Source organism: Mauremys mutica, chromosome 20, assembly GCF_020497125.1.
Source record: "Mauremys mutica isolate MM-2020 ecotype Southern chromosome 20, ASM2049712v1, whole genome shotgun sequence".
Classification (NCBI taxonomy): Eukaryota; Metazoa; Chordata; order Testudines; family Geoemydidae; genus Mauremys; species Mauremys mutica.
Window position 1 is genome coordinate 25105391 of NC_059091.1, and position 26471 is coordinate 25131861.

A 26471-nucleotide genomic window follows, 5' to 3' on the forward strand; every position below is an offset into this window, starting at 1 on the left:
GCCTCCCGCACCCAAACTCCCTCCCGGAGCCTGCACCCCCCTCCAATACCCCAGCCCCCTCCTGCACCCCAAACTTCTCATCCCAAAGCCCACCCCCCCACTCGGAGCCTGCACCCCCCCACACACACTCCGAGCCCCCTGGCCCCAGCGTGGAGCCTCCTCCTGCATCCCAAATCCCTCCTCCTCGTCCCCACCCCAGAGCCTGTACCCCCAGCCAGAGCCCTGACCCCCACACCCAACCCCCCTGCTCCAGCCCAGTGAAAGTGAGGGTAGGGGGTGGAGCAAGCGGGTACAGGGCCGTAGAGAGCAGGTGGGGCAGGCTGGGGGCGGGGCCTTAGAGAACGGGCGGGGCGGGGGCAGGGCCTTAGAGAACGGGCAGGGGCGGGGCCTTAGAGAACGGGCGGGGCGGGGGCAGGGCCCATGAGAACGGGCAGGACAGGGGGCGGGGCCTTAGAGAATGGGCTGGGCGGGGGCAGGGCCCTAGAGAACGGGCAGGGGCGGGGCCTTAGAGAACGGGCAGGGGGCGGGGCCCATGAGAACGGGCGGGTTGGGGGCAGGGCCCATGAGAACGGGCAGGGCGGGGGCAGGGTCCATGAGAACAGGCGGGACAGGGGGCGGGGCCCATGAGAATGGGCGGGACAGGGGGCGGGGCCTATGAGAACGGGCGGGGCAGGGCCCATGAGAAAGGGTGGGGGCGGGTCCTTAGAGAACGGGCGGGACAGGGGGCGGGGCCCATGAGTACAGGCGGGACAGGGGCGGGGCCTTAGAGAACGGGCGGGGCGGGGCCCATGAGAAAGGGTGGGGGCGGGTCCTTAGAGAACGGGCGGGACAGGGGGCGGGGCCTTAGAGAACGGGCGGGACAGGGGGCGGGGCCCATGAGAACAGGCGGGGCGAGGGCAGGGCCCATGAGAACGGGCGGGACAGGGGGCAGGGCCCATGAGTACAGGCGGGACAGGGGCGGGGCCTTAGAGAACGGGCGGGGGGGGGCCCATGAGAAAGGGTGGGGGCGGGTCCTTAGAGAACGGGCGGGACAGGGGCCGGGGCCTTATAGAACGGGCGGGACAGGGGGCGGGGCCCATGAGAACGGGCGGGGCAGGGGCGGGGCCCATGAGAATGGGTGGGGTGGGCGGGGGCGGGGCCTTAGAGAATGGGCGGGGCCCATGAGAATGGGCGGGGCGGGGGCGGGGCCTTAGAGAACAGACAGGGCGGGGGCGGGGCCTTAGAGAATGGGCGGGGCCCATGAGAACGGGCAGGGTGGGGGCGGGGCCCATGAGAACGGGCGGGGGTGGGGCGTTGCGTTCTGTGTGATTACGAACTTGGCCCCCCTAATGTCCGGCCAGACCCCAGCGAGCGTCCGGTCAGCGCGGGGTCATTAGGGCCCCGCTCAGCCGGGCCGGCTCCTTGCCAGAGGGCAGCAGCTCCCAGCCAGCCCAGCCCCAGAGCAGAGGGAGCCGGGCTGGGGGCCAGTCCCGCCGATGAGGGGAAATGGGGTAGAAGCGCGAGCGAGGGGGCGGGGCCGTGCAGAGCCCGGGAGGGAACCCTAACGTGCCCCCACACCCAGGGCTGGAGGGGAACAAAGGCACCGAGGGGGGGGTGGTTTCCTGGGCCAGGAATAGAACCCAGGGGTCCGGAGTCCTAGGCCGAAGCGGTGCCAGGCCCGGGCCGTCTCTCCTTTGGGCCCGGCATTGCCAGGGACCCCAAGGCACAGGTCCCCTCGCAGTGGGGAGCCCAGCCTGGCCGGCAGCGCCACTGTCGGAGCCCCCCCATCCCGGGCTCTGCACGGATCCCAGCCCCCCGACCGGCCTCGTGCTCTGCTGGGCCAGCTCCCGGCTCCGGAGTGTGTCTTGGCCGGGCTACAAAGGCCAGGAAATTAAAAGCAGATTGTGTCCTTCCCTGCTTTGGAATGAGGTGGTTGGGGCCCTGGGCTCAGCTCCGCGCGCCCCCCACCCCGAGCTCTGGCACAGCACCGCGGGGGGCTCCCCTCCCTTCCCCATGCCCACCCTGCCGGGAGAGCCCCCGGTCCCTAATTCCCAGGATCTCGGGGCCGCTGGCAAGGCCCTTATCCCTTTGTGGAATGGGGGGGCTCCACTCCCAGCCAGAGGTGCCTGCACCCCGTGCTCCAGCCGCCTGTCCTGAGATGCTGCACAACCTTAATCAGCTTCCCCGCGCCCCCTCCAGGCCCTGCAGGGGCGGACAGACGCCCGATGCTAAGCAGTAGCCGGATACGCTGGGGCCTGAGCAGCTCCGTCCCAGCCCCGGGGCTTGGCGAATCCTCCCCCAGGGCTTAGCCCCACCACACTCGGCTTCCCCTGATGTCCCCAGGGCTGCTCCAGGCCACACCCGCACTCGGGACAGCCCCTGCCGTCGGCCCGGCCATGGGTGCAAACCCCACCGGGGCCGTGTCTCACTTAGGGGGCACTGCCCCACACCAATGTGTGCACCTGAGGGCACCAGCCCAGGGGCTCCCACCAGTAGGGCTGGGGGGGCTCTCCCCCGAGATGTGGGAGCCCCAGGTTCGAGTCCCTGCAGATCCCAATCGGGCAGAGTAGGGACCTGACCCGGGTCTCCCAGATGAGCGCCCGCACCATGGCCTATCCTGGGTGCCCCATGCTGGCGCCAAGAGCCTTTCCCGCAAACGGCCCAGTGCCAAGGAATCATTTTCCTCCAGAAAACATTTCATTGAAAAATTCCCACCCGTCTGGGCCTGCAGCACAAGCCGGGGCCGCCCGCTCTCCAGCATCTGCCAGCTGAGCACACGGTGCGCGCCAGGGATCCTGGCATCCCTCCATTCCCTGCTCCAGATCCCTGGGTGCCTGTCACGCTTTCTGGGGGTACCCAGGGCGGGGAGGCCCCTCACTGCCCCCTGCTGTCAGCGTCTCTCCGCAGGGAAGGATAAAATCTTGTCCCTGCTCCTCTCTCTTCCTGGCTGTGGTCCCAGGAGCCCCCCTCTTCAGAGACCACCTGGGGGTTCCTTTGTGTTTGCCAATCCCCCCCCCGTCCCAGGCCAGACAGTAACGCGGCCGCCCCGGGGCTGCCATGCTCCCCATGCTGAGTCAGCCCTGAGGCTCCCCTCCCCGCAGGCCACGAACGGCCCCAGGGCTGGAACCTGCTGCTCTTCACCCAGTCCCCGCACAAACCTCTCGCGATGCTGGTACGCCCAGGGGGCTACCGGCTCTTGGGAGAGACCTCACATGCCGCCCTCAGGCCTAGGGGCTCCCCGTAAAACCCGCCCCCCCCACCCGTGCCTGTTGCCAGATGGCACCTAGACATCCCAGGGTCACAGAGCCACCCCCCCCCTTTTGACGAGCTGCAACCCACCCCCACTGGCATGCCAGGGGCTCTGTGTGCCCCCCATTCCCCTGCCCCCATGCCAGGGCCCCGGCAGTGCTGGGGAATCCGGGCACCGGAGCAATCCCAGAGACTCCAGGGGAAGCCAGGCAGGGAGATAGCGACAAGCCATGTCCTGGGGGCATCGGGCATTATCCCACTTCCAAAGGCTTCCCTTGCAGACGTCTGCCCACGGGCAGCACAGAGCTGCAGATCCCAGTCGGTGACAGTGGCAGGTGCCCGTCGGTGCCACCTGGCCCAGCTGCCTGCTGCAATGCAGCCTCACTCCTCTGCCAGCATCTCCTCTCCCCTTCCCCCCAGGTAACCTCGGGGGCAAAGGGGCATGTGCCACTGGGGGGCACTGGACAAGCCTTGGGGGTTCTCTGTGCGCTGCCCCGCTGGGCTGGCCCTCCGGTGATGGGCGCGGCATCTGCAGAGGGGTGTGTCTGCCTGGGATGCCAGCCCCAAATCTCACTGCTCGGGGTGCATGCGCATTGCACGTTCAAAGCAGGCAGCGTCGGCAGGGCTGGCTCAGCGGAGCCCAGCACTGGCCACCAGGTGCCCTTGGGGGGCCCTGATCTCAGTCAGATACCGTCATATAAAGAATACACAGGCTGTGCCTTGCGCTGCCAGGGCTCCGGGGTGTCCCGTGCGGGGTGCTGCGCACCCCCCCCACCCCTGGGTCCCTGCCCACTGGGCCGCTGCCAGACACCATGCAGGGCTGTGACCAGGAGCCGGAATCTGCTCCCCCAGGTGCCACCCGCAGCCGGCCTGGGCTGGGCCCTGCCCGGAGCTGGGAGGGGAGGCGGAGCTGGAGCTGCCACTGGCTGCCTGCCTGTGCGGGAGCAGCATTCCTAGGCAGGCGGCTGCGGTGCTCAGCCGGGGCCTGCAGCTGTCACTGGCATCTGCACCCGGGCAAGGACCAGGGCTGACCAGCGGCTCGTCCGCCCCCCTCCACCTGCTGGGCAGAGGTGCCAGGGCGCCACTGGCATTCCACTGCCCTGCCCTGGGACGGCAGCGGCGTGCTTTGGAGCCGGGGGATTGGCCCCTTCTCCTGGGGGCCAGATGGGGGTCAAGGTGGGTCCCAGGGGGCTGGGTCGGGAGGGGGGTTGCTTTGGAGCCTTTGGGGGAGTTTCCCAGCTCCTAGCTGTTGGGAGGGGCTTGGGGAGCGACAGCCTGGGGGGGGCACGGCAGGGTGGGGGGCGGGTGGGGCGAGCGGGCACGGAGCAGAGGAATGAGCAGGATGTAAATATTTACAGCTGGGCTCGGAGCGCTGCACCCAGACCTGATTGCGGGGCCGGGGGTCAGGAAAGGCATCCCCATGCCCCTGCTTCTGCTTAGTGTCACGGGCTTTCTGCCGGGAGAGCCCTGCCCAGACGGCCGGCCTGGGGGTGGGCAGAGGGGCTGGGAGCCAGCCCTCCTGGGTTCTAGCCCAGCTCGGGGAGGGGAGTGGGGGGCTGGGAGCCAGGACTCCTGGGTTCTGGCCCTGGCTTGGGGACAGGAGTTTAGGTGGGTGCTAACTGGGCTCTTCCACGTCTAATGCGGCTGCTCCTAATTTGTCCCTTGCCCGCCACGCGGGTCGGCGCTGGCCACCTCCTGCCCGCCCCAGCACTGATCGCACCGGAGCTCCCCCTGCGGCCGAGGGAGACGCGCCGGGAAGTAACGGGTAAGTGTAGCCTGCTAATGGGTGACCCCAGGGGCCAGGCCTGCCCCTCTGAGAGGGGACCCGCAAACCCGGGGGGAACCAGAACATGGCAGCCTCCCCCCCCCCCCAGGGACATGCAGCAAGCAGGGGGCTTGTGGGGAGGCCAGAGGGCTGGGCCCCAGGAGCTCTGCCACTGAGTCCATGTGCCTGGGGGCAGGTTCCTGCATCTCTCTCTGGGGCTGACACTCAGCCAGGCAGCGCCTGGGGGCTCCACACAGCGCCCGCCCCGGAGCACCCCGCTCTCCTCTGGGCAGGGGGCACCGCCCCGGTCACCCACCAGGGCAGGCATTACCGTGCGGAGGCTCGGAGCCGGGTCCCTCCTGTGGACGCCAGCTTGGTGCTGTCCAGCTGCCTGTGGGGCAGCAGGGCAGCGTGGCCAACACTGACCCACGGGGGACCCCAGTACCCCCCCCGAGAGCTGCCAGGCTCTCAGCCGGGACCCTGGGGGGCTCTGGGGCGGGTGGGTGCTGGCCACTGTACCTGGTATGGCTGCAGCCAACGCTGCATGAGGGGCGGGTGCTGCAGGACCGTCCCCCCGTCAGGTCTGTTGGCTACAACGGGGCCTGATCCCAGTCAGGTCTGGGCAGCGCCCGGCACTCGGGGTGACTCTGGTCCCCTCCCCCCGGCCTGTGAGCCGTCCGTGCGGCTGGGGCATTTCCTCCTTCCGCTCTGCCCGGGCCAGTCACGCTGCTGGACTCTGCTCCCCGCCGGCCTGGCTGCTGGAGGCCTCACGCCGACCAGGCACCGGGGAGTGGGGTGCCCTGCTCGGGGGAGCGGCCAGCCAAGGGGGCTCTGGTGGGGGCGGGCGGGTGGAGCGTGACATCGGGGCTGCAGCTGGCGCGTTGCGTTGCCAAGGGCCCTGGCGTGTGGACCGGCCCCAGGCGCTCCCCGCGGCTCCGGGGGGCTGGCACGTGCTGGGGCAGTGCCACAAACAGCCCTGGGAAAAGCCTTCGCTGGCAGCTGGAATTGTCGCCTCATGTGCTGGGGGTTTGGCACCAGGGCCGGTTCCCTCCTTCCCGGCAGTGGCTCCGCGTGTGTGGGCAAGGGGGGGGTGTGCGAACGGCCCAGCTCCTGCCGCGTCTGCACGCCAGGGAGCGGGTGGGGAAGGGTTTCTGTGCTGGGGGAAGGGCGCTGGGAGCCAGGACTCCTGGGTTCTCTCCCCAGCTCGGCCAGAGGAGTGGGGGCTAGTGGTTAGAGCCGGGGGGGGGGGAAGGGCGCTGGGAGCCAGGACTCCTGGGTTCTCTCCCCAGCTCGGCCAGAGGAGTGGGGGCTAGTGCTTAGAGCCGGGGGGGGGAAGGGCGCTGGGAGCCAGGACTCCTGGGTTCTCTCCCAAGCTCGGCCAGAGGAGTGGGGGCTAGTGGTTAGAGCCGGGGTGGGGAAGGGCACTGGGAGCTAGAACTCCTAGGTTCTCTCCCCAGGTCGGCCAGAGGAGTGGGGGCTAGTGGTTAGAGCCGGGGTCTGTGTGTGGCTGGGAGCCAGGACACTATCCCCACCTTCACCCTGATTTGTGAAACTTGGGAGCAAAGCCCAGCCTCACACTGTGCCTCAGTTTCCCCACTGGCAAATGGGGTGTGAGGAAGTGGGACTGTCCTTACTGGGAGCTGTGAGTGCTGAGTGGCGGAGGGGTGGCCTGGGAGGTCGATCTGCATTGGGGGATGGGGGACTGGCCCGAGGGAGGAGACCTGAGCAGGTAACGGGAGAACCCAGGAAGGGGGGAGAGGCCAGGTGACACCTCTGCCGGGGAGCTGAACAAAGGCTGGGGGGGGAGCTGGCTGGGGAATGGGGGGGAGCCCAGACGGGGCTCTGACCCCCCAAGGGGGCTGTGGTGCCCCTGGGACCCCAAGATGGACCTAACTGGGGGGGATCCTGTTGTCTGTGCCTGCAAGACCCGTCCTGGCCTGTGTCCTGTCGGCTGATAATCCGTCTGTGTGACTGGCCGGCTGAGAGTCCCGGGGAATCGCAGGACCCGACTCCCCCACACGCGTGACATGGGGCTAGCACTGGTGGGCTGTGCGGGGGAGGGGGACAGGCCCCAGGTCTCCGTGGTGCGTGGATCTTTGCACCGCCATGCCCAGCCCTCGCTCCCCCAGGCCCCGGGTGCCCCCTGCCCCCGCTCTTCCTCGCGTTCCACGGGGCGCTGGGGCTGGGGCAGCTTCTCCCCCCCAGGAACCCAGGCGTCCTGCACGTTCCCCCAAGTGGGTGGGGGCAGCGTGGGAACGGGGTCAGGGGCCAGCCTTGTTTAGAGGCAGGGCTAAGCCCAGCACCAGGCCTGAGGAGCTGGTATCCAGGAAGAGTCCTGCCCCGCGCCCCCGCCAGGGAACTAACAGAGCCGGGGGGGGGAGCAGGCTGCCTGGCCCCACTGAGCGGTGCCGGGGGGGGGAGCAGGCTGCCTGGCCCCACTGAGCGGTGCCGGGGGGGGGAGCAGGCTGCCTGGCCCCACTGAGCGGTGCCAGGGGGGGAGGGGGAGCAGGCTGCCTGGCCCCACTGAGCGGTGCCGGGGTGGGGGGTGGGGAGCAGGCTGCCTGGCCCCACTGAGCGGTGCCGGGGGTGGGGGGTGGGGAGCAGGCTGCCTGGCCCCACTGAGCGGTGCCGGGGGGGGGCAGGCTGCCTGGCCCCACTGAGCGGTGCCGGGGGGGGGGGAGCAGGCTGCCTGGCCCCACTGAGCGGTGCCGGGGGGGGGAGCAGGCTGCCTGGCCCCACTGAGCGGTGCCGGGGGGGGGGGAGCAGGCTGCCTGGCCCCACTGAGATTACTTCACAAGGAAGAGTTGAGGGGTAGAGCGGGGGGGGGCTGGGAGCCAGGACTCCTGGGTTCTCTCCCCTCCTGCCCCCATAAGCGGGGTTCAGTTAAGGTAGGAAATGCCCCTGGAACCCTGTTCTATAAATTCTAGACCAGTAGCACCCAGAGGTGCTGCCCAGCCACGCAGACAGTCCCTGGGTGGGTGGGGAAACCGAGTCACGCAGCGGGGAAGGGACTTGCCCAAGGTCAGCCAGCAGGGCAGTGGCAGAGGTGGGACCCGCTCCCAGCCCGGTGCCCCCATCTCAGCTCCGTTCTCCCCCCAGAGCCCGGCGCCATGGCCCCCTGGCCCGTGGCCCTGCTGCTGCTGAGCCTGGCGGGGCTGGCGCATTCGGCGAGTCGTGCGGAGGAGCCGGGGCGCAGCCGGGGGGCGCGGGCGGCCGAGCCCCCCGCCGGGGCCAAGTGCACCTACACGTTCATCGTGCCGCAGCAGAAGTTCACGGGGGCCGTGTGCTGGAGCAGCGGGCGAGCCGCCCCCGAGGCGCCGGTGCCCAACGGCAGCGAGGCGCGGGCGCTGCAGGAGGTGCTGGGCCGGCAGCAGGCCGAGCTGCAGCGGCTGCGGGGGCTGGTGGAGGTGGACGGCGCCCTGGTGAGCGAGGTGAAGGCCCTGCGCAAGGAGAGCCGCGCCATGAACGCCCGCGTGGGCCAGCTCTACGCCCAGCTGCTGCACGAGATCCTGCAGCGGCGCCAGCGGCCCGGGCTGCTGGCCCAGCTCGAGGGGCGCGTGGCCAACGCCTCGGACCAGGCGCTGCGGCTGGCCGCCGGCTACCGCCAGCTGGAGCTGCGGTACCAGGCGCTGGCCGCCCTCGTCAACGACCAGAGCGCCCTCATCGCGCGGCTGGAGCGGCGGTGCCAGGGGGGCGCCGGGCCGCCCCCCCCGCAGGTAACGCCGGGGCCGGGGGGCGGGCGGGGGGTGCCCCACACGGTGCGGCTGTGAGGGCGCCCGGGCTCAGGGCCCCGTCTTGTCTCCCCGCAGCCCCCCCTGGTGCCAGTCGTGCCCCCCCGCCTGTCCGGCATCGCCAACGAGAGCAGGGCCTATTTCGACGCCGCTGCCCAGCTGCAGATGGACCAGACGGAGCCGGCGCCCCCCACGCTGCCCCCCAGGGCCCCGGGTGAGTCGGGCGGCCAGAGCCGGGGGGGGGGCACATGACCCAGATTGCAGCCTCCCCCCCCCCCCCCCTCCGGCCTGTTCCCTGCTGAGGCCTGGTGCTGGCTGCAGAGCGTCTGTGGCCTGAGCCAGGCAGGGGAGGGAGGGGAGAAGGGGGGCCTGGCCCGTGGCCTCCCCCTCCACGCCTGGGACGTGCCACCGCCCCCCACCGGCTTTGGCTGAACATCCATGGGGGGATGGGGGAGATGTGGGGCCAGGTTTCACCGCAGGCTTTACAGGCTGACAGGGCCATAAAACACAGTTCAACCCCCCAACCCCCCCCTCTCCTCCCCACCGCCCCCCCTCCGCAATGCACCACTTCCCCCCTCAGCCTCCTGCCAGAGGTGCCCCCCCCCAGAAGATCAGGAGTGGAAGGGACCTCGGGAGGGATCTAGTCCCACCCCCTGCTCAGAGCCCCACCAGCCCCACCTCAAGCCGGACCTTCCTCCAGCCCTGCCTCGCCCCCCGCCCCCCCCCACGGGTCAGGAGGTTCCCGACGGGGGGGGGGGGGGGAACCGCCCATTCCGCTCGCTTCTCCCCCATCCCAGCCCCAGGGACCCAAGGGGGGTCCCTCTGCCTGGCGGTGGCGGGTAGCAAAGGGGAAGCCCAGAGGGGGCAGTGCCCCCCAACACCCCTGCCCTGGGGGGGTATTGGGGGCAGGGGCAGCCTGCCTGGCCTCTGGGGCCCCGTCCCTCTGACACGGCTCCCCTGGCCCAGGGCCCTGGCGTGACTGCCTGGCGGCACGGCGCAGCGGGCACGAGGCCAGCGGGGTCTACGAGGTGCAGCCGGCGGGCGCCGGCCAGTCCCTGCAGGTCTGGTGCGAGCAGGAGCTCGAGGGGGGGGGCTGGACCGTGATCCAGCGGCGCCAGGACGGCTCCGTCAGCTTCTTCACCACCTGGCACCACTACAAGGTGTGGGGGGCGCCTGGGGGGCACAAGGTGTGGGGGGCGCCTGGGGGGCACAAGGTGTGGGGGGCGCCTGGGGGGCACAAGGTGGGGGGGGCTGGTTGGGGGGAGCCGGCTGGGGGGGCACAAGGCATGGGGGGCTGGCTGGGGGGAGCCGGCTGGGGGGGCACAAGGCATGGGGGGCTGGCTGGGGGGCACAAGGCATGGGGAGGCACAAGGCATGGGGGCTGCCCCAGAGGTGGGGCGGGGGCTACAAGGCCATGGGGGCAGAGGGGGCGCCAGGTCCCGCCTAGGCCGAGGGGGGGAAGGGGTCAGACCCCACCAAGGGGGTGATGCAGCGATGGGCCTGGTGGCGAGCGGGGCGGGTGGTGCCTGGGCTCCGTACGGCCCCCACGGGACCCCACAGCAGAGCCCAGGGGGTGGAGGAAGGGCCCCCCCCACTCCCCTTCCCTAGGCCCCCCAGGCCCGTCTCTCCCCTCACTCCCGCTCCCCCCCAGCACGGCTTCGGGACGCCGGCGGGCGAGCACTGGCTGGGACTGGAGAGCACCCGCCGGGTGACAGGGCAGAGCCCGGGGCCCTACGCGCTGCGGGTGCTGCTGGAGGACTGGGCGGGGCGCCAGGCATACGCCCACTACGACCGCTTCGCCCTGGAGCCCGAGAGCGACTCCTACCGGCTGCGGCTGGGCCGCTACCACGGCAGCGCCGGGGACTCGCTGGCCTGGCACGACGGCCGCCCCTTCAGCACCCTGGACCGGGACCACGACGCATACAGCGGTGAGGGGTCCCCGGGGTCTGCAGGGGGACGGGGGGCACAGCGCCTGGGGGAGGGGGCGGGGGGGCACAGCACCCAGCATCCTGGGGGGCACCGGGGGGGCACAGCACCCAGCATCCTGGGGGGCACCGGGGGGGCACAGCACCCAGCATCCTAGGGAGCATGGGGGGGCACAGCACCCAGGATCCTGGGGGAGGCGCCGGGGGGGCACAGCACCCAGCATCCTGGGGAGGCACCGGGGAGGGCACAGCACCCAGCATCCTGGGGGGGCTGCCGGGGGGGGCCAGCACCCAGCATCCTGGGGGGTGCCGGGGGGGCACAGCACCCAGCATCCTGGGGGGTGCCGGGGGGGCACAGCACCCAGCATCCTGGGGGGGCGCCGGGGGGGCACAGCACCCAGCATCCTAGGGGGGGCGCCGGGGGGGCACAGCACCCAGCATCCTAGGGGGGCCGCCAGGGGGGGGACAGCACCCAGCATCCTGGGAGGGCGCCGGGGGGGCACAGCACCCTGCATCCTAGGGGGCATGGGGGGGGACAGCACCCAGCATCCTGGGGGGCGCCGGGGGGGCACAGCACCCAGCATCCTAGGGGGGCGCCGGGGGGGCACAGCACCCAGCATCCTGGGAGGGCGCCGGGGGGGCACAGCACCCAGCATCCTGGGAGGGCGCCGGGGGGGCACAGCACCCAGCATCCTGGGAGGGCGCCGGGGGGGCACAGCACCCAGCATCCTAGGGAGCATGGGGGGGGACAGCACCCAGCATCCTGGGGGGGCACCAGGGGGGGGCACAGCACCCAGCATCCTGGGAGGTGCCGGGGAGGCACAGCACCCAGCATCCTGGGGGGGCGCCGGGGGGGGCACCAGGGACCACACCTACCTGGGTAAGCAGGGGGCGGGGGGCAGGTTCTGCCCCTTTCCCTCAATGACTCCAAAGGGGGGTGAATGGGGGGATGCATGTCCTGGGGTGGGGCTGGCTGACTCCCAGGCCTAGGGGGCCATGGGAGTTGGCGCTGCCCCCCCCATGGGAACCTCCTAGCCCCTGACGACGTCTCCTCTCCCCGCAGGGAGCTGCGCCCACTACCACAAGGGCGGCTGGTGGTACAACGCCTGCGCCCACTGCAACCTCAACGGGGTGTGGTACAAGGGCGGGCACTACCGCGGCCGCTACCAGGACGGCGTCTACTGGGCCGAGTTCCGCGGCGGCGCCTACTCCCTGCGCAAGGTGGTGATGATGGTGCGGCCCGCGCTGCCCACCCCTGACGCCACCTGATGCCTGAACCCCCAGAGCCACCCACCCCCGATGCCGCCCCAACCCCCGGAGCCGCCTGAACCCCTGGAGCAACCCGCTGCCTGAACCCCCAGAGCCACCCACCCCCGATGCCGCCCCAACCCCTGGAGCCGCCTGATGCCTGAACCCCTGGAGCCACCCACTCCCGCTGACGCCTGACACCTGCACCCCAACGCCGCCTGATGCCTGAACCCCTGATGCCGCCTGAACCCCCGATGCCACCTGACACCTGAACCCCTGGAGCCACCTGACACCTGCATCCCTGATGCCTGAAACCCCAGAACCACCTGACGCCTGAACCCCCAACGCCGCCTGACGCCTGAACCCCCGACGCTGCCTGCCCCCAATGCTGCCTGACACCTGCACCCCCGACACTGCCTGATGCCTGAACCCCCAGAGGTGCCCGCCCCTGATGCCGCCTGATACCTAACCCCGGCTCAGCCGGGTCCCTGCGCCCGGCTCTGCCAGCCCAACAGCTCCTGGGACACCGGCTCATCCGGATCCCCGCACCCGGCCCTGCCAGCCCAGCCAGGTCCCCGCGCCCGGCCCTGCCAGCCCAGCCGCGCCCGGGACGCCGGCTCATCCGGGTCCCCGCGCCCGGCCCTGCCAGCCCAGCCGAGTCCCCGCGCCCGGCCCTGCCAGCCCAGCCGCGCCCGGGACGCCGGCTCATCCGGGTCCCCGCGCCCGGCCCTGCCAGCCCAGCCGAGTCCCCGCGCCCGGCCCTGCCAACCCAACAGCTCCCGGGACGCCGGCTCATCCGGGTCCCCGTGCCCGGCTCTGCCAGCCCAACAGCTCCCGGGACGCCGGCTCATCCGGGTCCCCGTGCCCGGCCCTGCCAGCCCAACAGCTCCCGGGACGCCGGCTCATCCGGGTCCCCGCGCCCGGCCCTGCCAGCCCAACAGCTCCCGGGACGCCGGCTCATCCGGGTCCCCGTGCCCGGCCCTGCCAGCCCAACAGCCCGCAGGACGCCGGCTCTGCCAAACGTTCTTTATTCAGTTCATAAAAAGATGGCTGCTAAGAAACTGTAACCACGGTGATGGGCGTCTCCCAGCACCCCCCACCCGGGGCGTCAGGAGAGGATGGGCACTTAGGGGGTAAAGCTGACTCGCCCCCGGAGCAGACACAGGACAGACAGGCTGGCACAGCCGAGCCTGCCGCGGAAAGGGGCGAGGGCAGCGTCTTTGGCAGGGCCACGGGGAGAACTGCCCCCTGCGTTCGCCCTGGCTTGGTCCCCGTCCAGCCGCTCGGCTTTGGTCAATGCTGCAAGGCCAGGGCCTCAGCCAGCCACAGCTCACTGAGAAGTAGGGATACAAAGGAGCTGGAATTCAGCCCCAAGTCCAGAGCCTGACTCCACCCCGGATCGGGGCGCTCCAGACCCTGCTCTGTAAGTTACATGGATAATTAAGAGGGAGGCAGATCCGGTGCCAGGCCCAGCGCCCGCGGGGCCCCAGCAGCACCAGGCCGGCGTGCAGCTTCCACCAGGCTGGGCAGAGACAGGCCCCCGCCCCAGAGAGGGCCCCCCCTGCTCCGAGGAGAGAAGCGGGGTCGGCCTGGCCGGGCCAGAAAAGCCGAGAAGGATAAAGTGCAAACAGAGCCCGGGGGGGGCAGAGGGGCCCAGGGCCAGCAGGGGCGCTAGTCCTCCGAGCCCTCGCTCTCTTCCGCCAGGTCCTCGAGGAGGAGCTCGTCCAGGTCGCAGAGCGCCAGGCTGCCCTGGCTCAGGCAGGTGGCCACGGTGGAGCCGGTGCTCTGGTGCTCCAGGCTGGCGAACAGCACCTTGGGCAGCCTGTTCTTGGCACGGCTGCGGGGGTGGACGCAGTGGGTGCCGGGCACATGGGGCTCTGCGGGGGGGGAAGGGCAGAGTGTCACGCGGGGCGCTGCTCCCAAGTTACCAAGGGGAAACTGAGGCAGAGAGTGAGGCAGGGACTTGAGTCGGTGGCAAAGCCAGGGATAGAACCCAGGTGTCCGAGCTCCCAGCTCACCCCTGCTCTGACCCCACTGCCCTCCCCGAGCCGGGGATAGAACCCAATAGTCCCGGCTCTCAGCCCCCCACCCCACCCCACCCAGCCCCTCACCTCGGCGGTTGTAGCAGTCCTCAGCGTAGCAGGAGTGGGGGTTGCGGCTCCGGGACCCGGCGACCTGGTGCGGCGAGAGGATGCGGCTGGGCAGCACGCGGGTGCCGCAGATGAAGCAGGGAGAGGCCATGCCCATCTGCGCTGAGCCCCTGGCAGGAAGACAGCGGTGGGGGCTGAGAGTCACACTCCCCCCCAGAGCCGCTGGCTGCAGCCTGCCAGTGCTCCCCCTCCCGCCCCATGGCAGGGCCAGGCCGTGGGGAGACCCCCCCTCACCTGAAGCTGCGGTTGCAGGAGGGGCAGTGGAACTCGGCCGTGCCCCACATCTTGTCGTAGGGCACCGGGTCATAGCGCTTCCCACACAGCCGGCACCGGGACACCTGTGGGGGACCCCAGAGAGTGAGTGTCCCGGGCCACAGCCCGCCCCGCCCCGCCCCCCACCGCCAGCCCTGGCGGACGCACCTGCTTCCTCTCGGGCACACGGCGCCACCAGGTGCTGTCGCAGGCCTGGCAGGCGAACTGGCGCTCGGCGGAGGGGATGAGGTTGCGGCTGGCGTGGTCGAACATGCGCAGGTTCCGCTCCGTCAGTGGCAGCACCATCAGCTGCTGGGCTATGGCCTGGGGGGCAGAGGGCAGCATGGGGGGGCCTGGGGATCAGGTCACCTGCGTTCTCCTCCTTCCTCGGCTGCTGAGGTGCTGGGCGAACACGTCCCTCCTCGGTGCCTCCTTCCCCTTCCACCCGCCTCTGTTCAGATGGCGAGATGCCCAGGGGCAGGCTCGCTCTGGGTCCGGGCAGCGCCCAACACGACCGGGGTCCAGGCAGCGCCCGGCGCGACGGGGCCCCGATCTCGGCCGGGGTCTGGGCAGCGCCCGGCGTGACGGGGCCCTGATCTCGGCTGGGGTCCGGGCAGCGCCCGGCGTGACGGGGCCCTGATCTCGGCCGGGGTCCGGGCAGCGCCCGGCGTGACGGGGCCCTGATCTCGGCCGGGGTCCGGGCAGTGCCCGGCACGACGGGGCCCTGATCTCGGCTGGGGTCTGGGCAGCGCCCGGCCCGACGGGGCCCTGATCTTGGTTGGGGTCTGGGCAGCGCCCGGCGCGACGGGGCCCTGATCTCGGCCGGGGTCTGGGCGGCGCCCGGCGCGATGGGGCCCCGATCTCGGCCGGGGTCTGGGCAGCGCCCGGCGCGACGGGGCCCTGATCTCGGCCGGGGTCCGGGCAGCGCCTGGCGTGACGGGGCCCCGATCTCGGCCGGGGTCTGGGCGGCGCCCGGCGTGATGGGGCCCCGATCTCGGCCGGGGTCTGGGCAGCGCCCGGCGCGACGGGGCCCTGATCTCGGCCGGGGTCCGGGCAGCGCCTGGCGTGACGGGGCCCCGATCTCGGCCGGGGTCCGGGCAGCGCCTGGCGTGACGGGGCCCCGATCTCGGCCGGGGTCTGGGCGGCGCCCGGTGCGATGGGGCCCCGATCTCGGCCGGGGTCCGGGCGGCGCCCGGCACGATGGGGCCCCGATCTCGGCCGGGGTCTGGGCGGCGCCCGGCACGATGGGGCCCTGATCTCGGCTAGGGCCTCTTATTTGCCACGGTAGTAACAGCAAAGGGAAAGATCTGCCAGGAGCAGGGGGCAAAGTCTCCGTCCCTGTGGGTCCCATGGGCCCGGTCCCCCTCACCTCAATGTCCTTGTCGCTCTCGCAGTCAAGGCCGGGTTTCTGCACGGAGGGGGGGCGGGGGGGGTAAGAGATAAGAAATAAAGTTAAAATGCAAATACCCAGATGTGTGTGAACAGCGACCCCAGCGCCAAGAGAGGGGTGCCTCCCCCTCCCCCTGCAGGGCACCTCCCCTCCAGCCAGGGACACGGACACATATAGACACGCACACACATGCACAAGTGTGCTCATGTGTATATACAGGCACGCACACAGGTGCACACACAGAGAGATCAGCACAGACACACACACACCTGTTTCTGTTGCTCCTCTTCTTGCTTCAGTTTCTCCACCACTTTCTAGACGGGAAGCGAGAGGAGCCTGGCATGAGGGGACGGCTCAGGGAGACCTGGGCTCCCCGCCGGCTGGATGACCCAGCCCCAGCCCAGCACCCCAGGCCGCACAGACGCCCCCCACTCTGCCCCTGGCCAGCAGTGGGCCCGGTGCAGCCTGGCTGGCTGCCCAGTGAGGCAGGGCCCGAGCAGCGTCTGGTCCTGTCTGCGACTCAGCCCGGGGTCCCCCAAACGCTGACCACGGCCCCCGCTCTCCCCACGTCCTGTCACGGGGTGTGGGGGAGTCTGGCCCTGCACCCCTCTCCTGAACTCACAGTGACTCTCAGCCAGCCAGTAAAACAGAAGGTTTATTGAACAACAGGAACACAGGATACAGCCCAGCTTGGATTCAGAACCAGGGCCCCTCAATCTGGCCGTTCTGGGGGGGGGTTCAGGGTGCCTGGATCCCAGCTTAGGATCCCCTGAAACCCACCACCCAGCTCCCAAAACCAAAAACTGATTCCACTTCCCCCCTCCCTTTGTCTAGCTACAGCCAGAGGTGAGACCTCCCCTCCCCCAGCCAGGCTCATGTTACAGCTGCAGACCTGTCTCTGCCTACCAAGCACAGAGATAGTCCCTGCTCTCACCTACCAGCCACACAAACCTCCCTATTCCATCACACCTCTCCCCCCTCCGAGACTGAACTGAGCGGGGTCACTGCCCAGTGACCCGGGGAAGTTCGGGGCCCCCTCTCCGGGACAGCGCGTCCGCTATCAGGTTGGCACTTCCCTTCACGTGGACCGCGTCCATGTCATAGTCCTGCAGGAGCAGGCTCCACCTCAGGAGCTTGGCGTTGGCTCCTTTCATCTGGTGCAGCCAGGTCAGGGGAGAGTGGTCGGTGTACACGGTGAAGTGGCGCCCAAAGAGATATGGCTCCAGTTTCTTCAGGGCCCACACCATGGCCAGGCATTCCTTCTCGATGGCCGCGTAGTTCTGCTCCCGGGGTAGCAACTTCTTGCTCAGGTACACGATGGGGTGTCTCTCCCCCTTTTCATCCTCCTGCATCAACACCGCCCCCAGGCCCGTGTCTGAGGCGTCGGTAAACACCATAAAGGGCTTGTCAAAGTTTGGGTTTGCCAGAACTGGGCCTTTGAGCAGAGCCTCCTTCAGTGCCTGGAGAGCCTCCTGGCACTGCTCGGTCCAGACCACCTTGTCTGGCTTCCCCTTCTTGCACAGCTCAGTGATGGGGGCGGCTATGGCACTAAAGTGGGGCACGAACCTCCGATAGTACCCCGCCATCCCGATAAAGGCCTGGACCTGCTTTTTGGTCTGGGGAGCGGGCCAGTCTCTGATCACCTCCACCTTGGCCGGTTCCGGCTTTAGGCAGCCGCTCCCCACCCGATGGCCCAGGTAAGATACTTCAGCCATCCCCACCTTGCACTTCTCAGCCTTTACGGTTAACCCCGCCTCCCGGAGTCGGTCCAGCACTTGTCTAACCTGGAGCACGTGGTCCTCCCAGGTCTGGCTGAAGACGCAGATGTCATCAATATACGCCACAGCAAAACTCTCCATCCCCCTCAGTAGCTGATCCACCAGGCGCTGGAAGGTGGCCGGCGCTCCCTTGAGGCCGAAGGGCAGGGTCAGAAACTCGTAGAGCCCCAGGGGAGTGATGAAGGCCGATTTCAGCCTGGCATCTGCGTCCAGCGGCACTTGCCAGTAGCCCTTTGTAAGATCCATGGTGGTGAGGTACCGAGCGCCTCCCAGCTTGTCTAGGAGCTCGTCAGGCCTTGGCATGGGGTAGGCATCAGATACGGTGATGGCATTAAGCTTCCGATAGTCCACGCAGAACCGGATCGACCCGTCCTTCTTGGGGACCAGCACCACTGGGGAGGCCCAGGGGCTGGCGGACGGCTGGATCACCCCTAAAGCCAGCATGTCCCTGACCTCCCTTTCCAGGTCCTGGGCAGTCTTCCCGGTAACCCGAAAAGGGGAGCAGCGTATCGGGGTGTGTGTCCCAGTCTCCACCCGGTGGACGGTCAAATTAGTGCGTCCAGGCTGGTTGGAAAACAGCTGTCGGTACAGTTGCAGCACCCCTCTGATCTCAGCATGCTGAGCCGGGGTCAGCTGATCTGAGAGGGGAATCGCCTCCAGGGGGGAACCAGCCTTTGTCCCTGGGAATAGATCCACTAGAGGGTCATCCCCCGGCTCCTCCCAGTGGCCACACACGGCCAACACCATATTCCCCCGGTCATAATATGGCTTCATCATATTCACATGGTACACCCGGCAGTGATGAGCCCGGTTCGACAGCTCCACCACATAGTTTACCTCATTTAGCTGCTTGACAACCTTGAAGGGCCCTTCCCAGGCAGCCTGGAGTTTGTTTTTCCTCACGGGGATGAGAACCATCACTTGGTCCCCGGTGGCGAAGGCGCGGGCCCGCGCCGTGCGGTCGTACCAGACCTTCTGCTTCCTCTGGGCTCGGGCCAGATTCTCCCTGGCCAGGCCCATGAGCTCGGTAAGTCTTTCCCGGAAGGTCAGGACATACTCCACCACCGACTCTCCATCGGGAGCGGCCTTCCCCTCCCATTCGTCTCTCATCAGGTCCAGGGGCCCCCTTACCCGCCTTCCATATAACAGTTCGAACGGCGAGAACCCAGTAGACTCCTGGGGTACCTCCCTGTACGCAAACAGCAGGTGAGGTAAGTACTTGTCCCAGTCCTGTGGGTGCTGGTGCATGAATGTTTTTAGCATCATCTTTAGCGTCCCGTTGAACCTCTCCACCAGCCCGTTGGTCTGGGGGTGGTACGCTGAGGCCCAGCTGGGTCGGACCCCACATTTCTCCCACAGGGACTGGAGCAGCTCCGACATGAAGTTGGACCCCTGGTCCGTTAAGACTTCCTGGGGGAACCCCACCCGGCTGAAAATGGTCAGCAGCGCATCCGCCACGGTGGCTGCTTCGGTAGAGGACAAAGCCACCGCCTCGGGGTATCGAGTGGCGAAATCTACCACCACCAAGATGTATTTCTTTCCTGACCGGGTCGCCTTGCTGAGAGGCCCCACCATGTCCATGGCCACCTTCTGGAAAGGCTCTTCTATGATGGGTAAAGGCCTCAGAGCTGCTTTCCCCTTGTCCCGGGCCTTCCCCACCCGCTGGCAGGGGTCACAGGATTGGCAGTACTGCCGGACATGGGTAAAGACCCCAGGCCAGTAAAAGTTCTGTAGCAGCCTCTGCCTGGTGCGCCGGATTCCCTGGTGCCCTGCGAGGGGGATGTCATGGGCCAGGTACAAGAGCTTGTGGCGAAACTTCTGGGGAACCACCAGCTGCCTCCTAATCCCCCATGCCTCCACCTCCCCGGGGGGAGCCCATTCCCGGTACAGGAACCCCTTCTCCCACAGGAACCTCTCCTTGCAACCTCTCCTCATGGTCTGCGCTGCATTGAGGTCAGCCCGGTCCCTGGGCTTCTGCAAGGAGGGATCCTTCTGCACCTCGGCCTGGAACTCAGCAGCTGGGACAGGGATGGGGACCTGCTCTCTCTCACCGGCTGGGTCTGAGGCCGCAGCCTCTCTGGGTCGTGTCTCTGGGCGTTCCCTCCCCGCCAGGCACTCGGGCAGAGTACTTTCCCCGTTGTCAGGGTGCAGAGCCCTGCGCCGACTCTGACTACGGGTCACAATCAGGGTACCCTGGGTATTGCCGGGCCAGGTCTCGAGGTCCCCCCCCATTAGCACCTCTGTGGGCAAATGGGAGTGCACTCCCACATCCTTGGGGCCCTCCTTGACCCCCCACTTCAGGTGCACCCTCGCCACGGGCACCTTGAATGGGGTCCCGCTCACGCCCATCAGGGTCAGGTAGGTATCAGGCACCATCCGATTTAGGCCCACCACCTCGGGCCGGGCCAGCGTCACTTCTGCGCCTGTGTCCCAGTACCCAGTGACCTTCTTCCCATCCACCTCCAGGGGAACCAGGCACTGTTTCCGGAGGGGCAGCCCCATGGCCACCCTGTAGCAGCCCCTTGGGACCGGAGCATCCAGCCCCCCAGGGGCGCTGACCTGGGGCCCTCCTCCCTCCTCCCCAGGTGGGACGCTGCCAGCCCCCCTCTCCTGGGCACGTTGCCCCTCCTCCGATTGGGTCTGTACCCAGTCAACCCTCGGCGGGTTGGGTCTGCTCGGTCTGTCTCTGAGCTTGGGGCACTGGGCCCGTATGTGGCCTTGTTGGCCACAGTGAAAGCAGCCCATGTCTCGTGGGTCCCCTCGAGGGGGTCGGGTGGATCTGACGCTGGACGTTCCCCTTTTTTGGGGGTTCTCCATAGGGCCCCGCTGGGAGGTCCCATGGTGACTCTCTCTCTGCGTTGAGGCAGGCCTGCTCCCTCGAGACTCCTCCCTGCCATCCCCCGCCCGATTGTCCATGTATTGGTCGGCCAGCCGGCCTGCATGCTGCGGGTTCTCCGGCTTCTGGTCCATCAGCCACTGCTTCAGGTCGGATGGGCACTGCGCATACAGGTGCTCCAGTACGACTAGGTCAAGCAGGTCCTCTCTAGTTTGGGCCCCAGCTGTCCACTTGCGGGCATACCCCTGCGCCCGGTTGACCAGTTGCAGGTATGTGCCCTCCCGGGTCTTACGTTGACCCCGGAACCTCTTCCGGTACATCTCCGGGGTCAGCCCAAACTCGCGGAGCAGGGCCTCTTTGAACAGGTTGTAGTCCCGCGCCTCCGCCCCTCTCATTCGGCTGTACACCTCCACGGCGGTGGAGTCCAGTAAGGGGGTGAGGCGCCGGATCCTGTCTGCAGGGGCAACCTGGTGCAGCTCGCAGGCATTCTCAAAGGCCGTCAGGAAGGTGTCTATGTCCTCCCCCTCCTTACGTGGGGCCAGGAAGTTCGTATCGAAGCTCTTTGTAGGCTTGGGCCCCCCCTCACTCACCGCAGCCGGGGCCTCCCTGTTGTTCAGCTGGGCCATGGCCAGCTCATGACTGCGCTGCTTCTCCTTCTCCCTCTCATCGTATTCCCGTTGCTTCTGCCGGTCCTCCATCTCCATCTCCTTCAGTTTGATCTCTCTCTCCAAGTCCAGCCGCCTGCGCTCCACGGAGGCCGAGCGTCGCCGGGACGATCCCCTGCTGGCCGGGGGGGTCACGGTGCCCTCCGTAGCTGGGCTCCTCCTCCCCCTCCCCCTAGGCCTAGGGGTGGGGGGTCTCGAGGAGCCCTCATCCGCCGACTGGCTACTCCCAGCGGGGACAGACACTGGTGCCTGCGCTGCATCTGCCCGGCTGCTTCCCTCAGAGACAGGGACCGGTTCATCCCTGCGATCTCTCTCCTCCAGCCGGGCAATCAGCTGGGCCTTGGTGAGCTTCCCACAGTGCAGCCCCCTCTGCTTGCACAGCTCCACCAGCTCACACTTGCGCTTCTGGGAATACATCTTCCTGCTGGCCACTCGCAGGCTGGGGTGCTCGCCGCTCCCCACGGGTTCCAGGGGGACCCCTAGTGTGCCAGTCCTTGAGCTCACCACCTCTCTGCCAGGGTCGAGCTGCAGACTCCTCCGCCCCTGGGATCGCTCGCTGTGATCCCCCGGGGGACCCTGTTACTGCAAAGTCCTTCTCTCTGGCCACACACCCCCAGGGGTTAATCGCCCCTTCGTTTTACTGCTCCCCAGTCACTTACTGCAGGAAGCGCCGTCCACGGGGTGCCGCCGATCCCACCGCTGCCACCAGTTGTCACGGGGTGTGGGGGAGTCTGGCCCTGCACCCCTCTCCTGAACTCACAGTGACTCTCAGCCAGCCAGTAAAACAGAAGGTTTATTGAACAACAGGAACACAGGATACAGCCCAGCTTGGATTCAGAACCAGGGCCCCTCAATCTGGCCGTTCTGGGGGGGGGTTCAGGGTGCCTGGATCCCAGCTTAGGATCCCCTGAAACCCACCACCCAGCTCCCAAAACCAAAAACTGATTCCACTTCCCCCCTCCCTTTGTCTAGCTACAGCCAGAGGTGAGACCTCCCCTCCCCCAGCCAGGCTCATGTTACAGCTGCAGACCTGTCTCTGCCTACCAAGCACAGAGACAGTCCCTGCTCTCACCTACCAGCCACACAAACCTCCCTATTCCATCACACGTCCCCCCCCCCCGTGGTGGGACGAGAACGGAGAGTGAACTACCTTCACCACAGGGTCGTGCTCCAGAGTCCGGCGCTCCTCGGGGTCCGCGTCTAGGGCAGGACAGGCCGTGGTTACCCCCGCCCGGCTCGTCTGCCCCTCGGCCCCCCGCCTCCCTAGGCCCAGCTCGTCTGCCCCCCAGGCCTGGCACCTCTATCCCCACGCAAGCTGGCTCCTCTGCCCCCACCCGCCCCCAGCCTGTCCTCGCTGAGCCTGGTTCGTCTGCCCCCGCCTACCCCCCACCGGCCTCGCTGGGCCTGGCTCCTCTGCCCCCACCCGCCCCCCACCGGCCTCGCTGAGCCTGGTTCGTCTGCCCCCACCCGCCCCCCACCGGCCTCGCTGGGCCTGGCTCCTCTGCCCCCACCCGCCCCCCACCGGCCTCGCTGGGCCTGGCTCCTCTGCCCCCACCCACCCCCCACCGGCCTCGCTGGGCCTGGCTCCTCTGCCCCCACCCGCCCCCCACCGGCCTCGCTGGGCCTGGTTCGTCTGCCCCCCACCCACCCCCCACCGGCCTCGCTGGGCCTGGTTCGTCTGCCCCCCACCCGCCCCCCAGCCTGTCCTCGCTGGGCCTGGTTCGTCTGCCCCCACCTACCCCCCACCGGCCTCGCTGGGCCTGGTTCCTCTGCCCCCACCCGCCCCCCACCGGCCTCGCTGGGCCTGGCTCCTCTGCCCCCACCTACCCCCCACCGGCCTCGCTGGGCCTGGCTCCTCTGCCCCCACCCGCCCCCCACCGGCCTCGCTGGGCCTGGTTCCTCTGCCCCCACCCGCCCCCAGCCTGTCCTTGCTGGGCCTGGCGCCTCTGCCCCCACCCGCCCCCCAGCCTGTCCTCGCTGGGCCTGGGTCCTCTGCCCCCCACCCGCCCCCCAGCCTGTCCTCGCTGGGCCTGGTTCCTCTGCCCCCCATCTACCCCCCACCGGCCTCGCTGGGCCTGGTTCCTCTGCCCCCCACCCGCCCCCCAGCCTGTCCTCGCTGGACCTGGCTCCTCTGCTCCCCGGCCCCTCTGCCCTCCGCCAACCCGGCTCGTCTGCCCCCATCTGCCTCACCGGGCCCAGCTCGTCTGCTCCCTGGCCCCCTGCCTGCCTCGCCGGGCCTGGCACCTCTGCCCCCACCTATCCCCCACCGGCCTCGCTGGGCCTGGCTCCTCTGCCCCCCGGCCCCTCTGCCTCCCGCCTGCCTCGCTGGGCCTGGCACCTCTGCCCCTGCCCCCCCACTCACCCCCCAGCTGCTCCCGGCACAGCACGATGACCTTGCAGACCATGGCGTGGTTGTTGTGGTAGCGACGCATGAGCAGCACGGCCTCCTCCACGCTCACCCGCCCGTAGAACTTCTCCCGCAGGCGCCGCACGCTCTTCTCCAGCTACGAGAGAGGGGCCCCCCTTACCTCAGCGAGTCCCTGGGCCCCCCTGGCGAGTCCCTGGCCCCCCCTTACCTCAGCGAGTCCCTGGCCCCCCCTTACCTCAGCGAGTCCCTGGGCCCCCCCTTACCTCAGCGAGTCCCTGGGCCCCCCTGGCGAGTCCCTGGCCCCCCCTTACCTCAGCGAGTCCCTGGGCCCCCCTGGCGAGTCCCTGGCCCCCCCTTACCTCAGCGAGTCCCTGGCCCCCCCTTACCTCAGCGAGTCCCTGGGCCCCCCCTTACCTCAGCGAGTCCCTGGGCCCCCCTTACCTCAGCGAGTCCCTGGCCCCCCTTACCTCAGCGAGTCCCTGGCCCCCCCTTACCTCGGCCAGTCCCTGGGGCCCCCCCTTACCGTGGCCGCCCCCGGCCAGTCCCTGGCCCCCCCTTACCACGGCCGCCCCCGGCCAGTCCCTGAGCCCCCCTTACCTCAGCGAGTCCCTGGGGCCCCCCCTTACCTCAGCGAGTCCCTGGCCCCCCCTTACCGCGGCCGCCCCGGGCCCTTCCCCGCCTGGGCCTGGCCACCCATCTCCTGGGCCAGGGCTGTTCCCCACCTCCCACCCCACAGCCGGCCCCCGGTACTGCCAGCCGCGGCCCCCGGCTCCCCCAGAATTCCCAGGGCCCTGCTCAGAGCCTGGCCACCCAGGTGACGCTGCAGAGCCCAAGGGACGAGACTGGGGGCTTAGGGGCTGCTGGCTCCCCCGCTGTTCCCACCCCCCACGCCTGCCCCGTCTGGGTTGTGCCCCCCCCCCCCCCGAGGCCTGGCAGGTGGCTCGTTTGGGGAGGGTCTCCGGGGGGGGGGGGCACTGGCTCAGCTCCCAGGGCTCCGCTCCCCAGGGGGATCCATCTGCCAAGGGGCCCCCTGAGCTCACTGGCCGGTGTCTGCCCCCCGCCCGCCTGGCTCCCCCTGCCCCTGATCCGGGGCCAGAGCAGACGCCAGCTCCCAGCCTCTCTGGGGGCAGGGGCTGAAACCGCTGCGGTGTCACCCCCGGGCGGCCCCTCCTGTCCTGCCAGATCCCTCCAGCCGGGCGCTGCCTGGCGCATGGCTTCGCCCACCGCGCCAGGGGCTGCCACCCCCCCCGGTCCCCCCCCTGCCCCCGGCTCGCGCCCCCCCCTGCCCCCGGCAGACCCGCTGCCTTTCAGAGCAGGGGGGGGGCCGCTGGCTCTCCGAGCTCCCGGCACCGGGCCGGCACCAGGCCGCAGGGGGTGGGTGGCCAGAGCCCTGTGGCACCCTTGGGTGGGGATTCGGCGCCATTGCTCCTGGGCGTCCCAGAGGGTAGGGCCCTGTGCTGGGGGCCGGACTCCACCAGCCTGGTGCCAGGCCGGGGGGGCTGCACCCCGAGGCCCGGGCAGTGCCAAGCCCCACACGCTCCCGGGGGGCGGCCGGGGACGGGAGGAGCCCAACCCACAGGTCCCGAGCCCAGATCCAGCCCCGCTCGCACGCCCGGGGCAGAGGGGCCCCGCAGCGGCTCCGCGCCCGTGGGGCGGCAGGTGAAGCCCCGGGGGGAGCCAGGGGGGGCCCCGGGCCCCACCAGCCCCTTGGAGCGTGGGGCGGGGGGGCAGCAAACCCTGCGCTCCATGGAGCGGCCCTGGCCCCGCAGCGCCCCCCCCCCGGGGCGCACGCCCCCCCCACCCGCGCCCCGGTACCTCCACCTCCTCCCCCCGGCGCTCCATGGTGCTGCCGGGCGGCTCCGCGGCGCAGCGACCGACCTGCCCGGGGCCTCCCGCGCCCGGACCCGCCCCCGCCCGGAGCCGCTTTCGCTTTCGATCGGCCCGGCTGGGGGTGGGGGCAGCGCCCAGGGGGCACCGGGGCTCCCCCCCAGCGCAGGGCGCCCGGCCCCCCAAAGCCCCCGGGGCCACCGAGGCTCCTCCCCCCCCAGCGCAGGGCGCCCGGCCCCCCAAAGCCCCCGGGGCCACCGAGGCTCCTCCCCCCCCAGCGCAGGGCACCCGGGGGCCACCGAGGCTCCTCCCCAGCGCAGGGCGCCCGGCCCCCCAAAGCCCCCGGGGCCACCGAGGCTCCTCCCCCCCCAGCGCAGGGCGCCTGGCCCCCCAAAGCCCCCGGGGCCATCGAGGCTGCTCCTCCCCAGCGCAGGGCACCTGGACCCCCAAAGTCTCCAGGGGGCAGCGCCGAGGAGCCTCCCTCCTACCCCAAACCAGCCAGACCCCCGTCGGGTGCCAGACACTGGGCAGAGCCCGGCAGGGAATTGGAGCCGCACTCCCCTGGGCCCGGCCCAGCTCCCCCGTGGGGCACCTGCCCCACGTACGGGGGGGCGGATCGAGGGCGCCCGCCATGCGGGCCGGTGGCCCAGGGGGGTTGTGTGTGGGGGCAGGGCCGCCCAGAGAATTCCGGGGGCCCGGGGTCTTCGGCGGCGGGGGGCCCCCGCTCAGGGGCGGCTCTAGACCCCAGCGCGCCAAGCAGGCGCGTGGGGCGGCCCTTTCCCTGGGGGGGCGGCATTTGGCTCCGGTTGAGCTCCCGCAGTCATGCCTGCGGCAGGTCAATCGGAGCCGCGGGAAGAGGGGAAACACTCCAGGGGCCCCGGAAAACACTCGTGGGGGCCCCTGCGGGACGCGGGGCCTGGGGCAAATTGCCCCTCTTGCCCCCCCCTCTGGGCGGCCCTGGTGGGGGGGGGGTGGAACCCCCGTGTTAGGAGTGTGGGTGTGAGGAAGTGGGGCTGTTCTTAATGTTCCCTCTGAATACTGGGGGGGGCTCAGTTCCTGGCCGACCCTCTGTTGCCTGGCAACTAATGGCCGGGCCCTTCCCCCCTGCCAGGGGAGGCTAAAGGTGGGGGAGCCAGAGAGATCAGGTGACCTCCTGGCCTGGGGAAGAGACAAGGCCCAGAGAGGGGGGGCTGGAGGGGGTGTCAGTCTGGAGCTGCCTGGGGACGAGGAGTGAGGGCAGACGTGGGGGTCTGGCTCACTGCCCCCCAGAATGGACCCGGCCGAGGGGTCCGGTTCTCTGTACCTACA

General features: G+C 69.8%; 2 protein-coding genes across 8 annotated transcripts; one reads left to right on the forward strand and one right to left on the reverse strand.

Moving 5' to 3' along the window:
* The first annotated feature begins 4107 nt into the window (after positions 1-4107).
* Positions 4108-12544, forward strand: ANGPTL6 (angiopoietin like 6). Of its 3 annotated transcripts, none has more exons than XM_044995336.1 (7): positions 4108-4404; positions 4937-4993; positions 8093-8709; positions 8803-8938; positions 9691-9884; positions 10376-10652; positions 11713-12544. In XM_044995336.1, exons 3-7 carry the CDS (start codon positions 8104-8106, stop codon positions 11916-11918), a joined length of 1419 nt encoding a protein of 472 aa, XP_044851271.1. In that variant the 5' UTR covers positions 4108-4404; positions 4937-4993; positions 8093-8103; the 3' UTR covers positions 11919-12544. The 3 variants fall into 3 exon arrangements, with proteins under 3 accessions (XP_044851271.1, XP_044851269.1, XP_044851268.1); XM_044995334.1 differs by lacking the exon at positions 4108-4404 and having other exon boundaries at positions 4558-4993; positions 11713-11939; positions 11992-12544; XM_044995333.1 differs by lacking the exon at positions 4108-4404 and having other exon boundaries at positions 4558-4993.
* A 365-nt stretch (positions 12545-12909) lies between these two features.
* Positions 12910-25738, reverse strand: SHFL (shiftless antiviral inhibitor of ribosomal frameshifting). 5 transcript variants are annotated; one of them, XM_044995341.1, is made up of 9 exons: positions 25652-25738; positions 23331-23472; positions 22119-22168; positions 15959-16003; positions 15669-15707; positions 14468-14623; positions 14282-14385; positions 14009-14157; positions 12910-13774 (listed from the first exon to the last, which is right to left on the reverse strand). In XM_044995341.1, exons 2-9 carry the CDS (start codon positions 23398-23400, stop codon positions 13569-13571), a joined length of 819 nt encoding a protein of 272 aa, XP_044851276.1. In that variant the 5' UTR covers positions 23401-23472; positions 25652-25738; the 3' UTR covers positions 12910-13568. The 5 variants fall into 5 exon arrangements, with proteins under 5 accessions (XP_044851276.1, XP_044851275.1, XP_044851274.1 ...); XM_044995340.1 differs by lacking the exon at positions 25652-25738 and adding an exon at positions 25215-25301; XM_044995339.1 differs by lacking the exon at positions 25652-25738 and adding an exon at positions 25152-25272.
* Positions 25739-26471: the final 733 nt, after the last annotated feature.

What these genes read in the sequence shown, in the direction of transcription:
- ANGPTL6 (XM_044995333.1), top strand. Translation starts at nt 4,867, where the DNA reads ATGCGGCTGCTCCTAATTTGTCCCTTGCCCGCCACGCGGGTCGGCGCT. An exon ending in GACGCGCCGGGAAGTAACGG is followed by an intron (nt 4,994 to 8,092) that starts GTAAGTGTAGCC and finishes TTCTCCCCCCAG; the next exon opens with AGCCCGGCGCCATGGCCCCC. An exon ending in GGACCACGACGCATACAGCG is followed by an intron (nt 10,653 to 11,712) that starts GTGAGGGGTCCC and finishes CTCTCCCCGCAG; the next exon opens with GGAGCTGCGCCCACTACCAC.
- SHFL (XM_044995337.1), bottom strand. Translation starts at nt 24,548, where the DNA reads ATGCGCCAGGCAGCGCCCGGCTGGAGGGATCTGGCAGGACAGGAGGGG. An exon ending in AAGAGGAGCAACAGAAACAG is followed by an intron (nt 15,708 to 15,958) that starts GTGTGTGTGTGT and finishes CCCTCCGTGCAG; the next exon opens with AAACCCGGCCTTGACTGCGA. An exon ending in TCCTGCAACCGCAGCTTCAG is followed by an intron (nt 14,158 to 14,281) that starts GTGAGGGGGGGT and finishes TCTTCCTGCCAG; the next exon opens with GGGCTCAGCGCAGATGGGCA.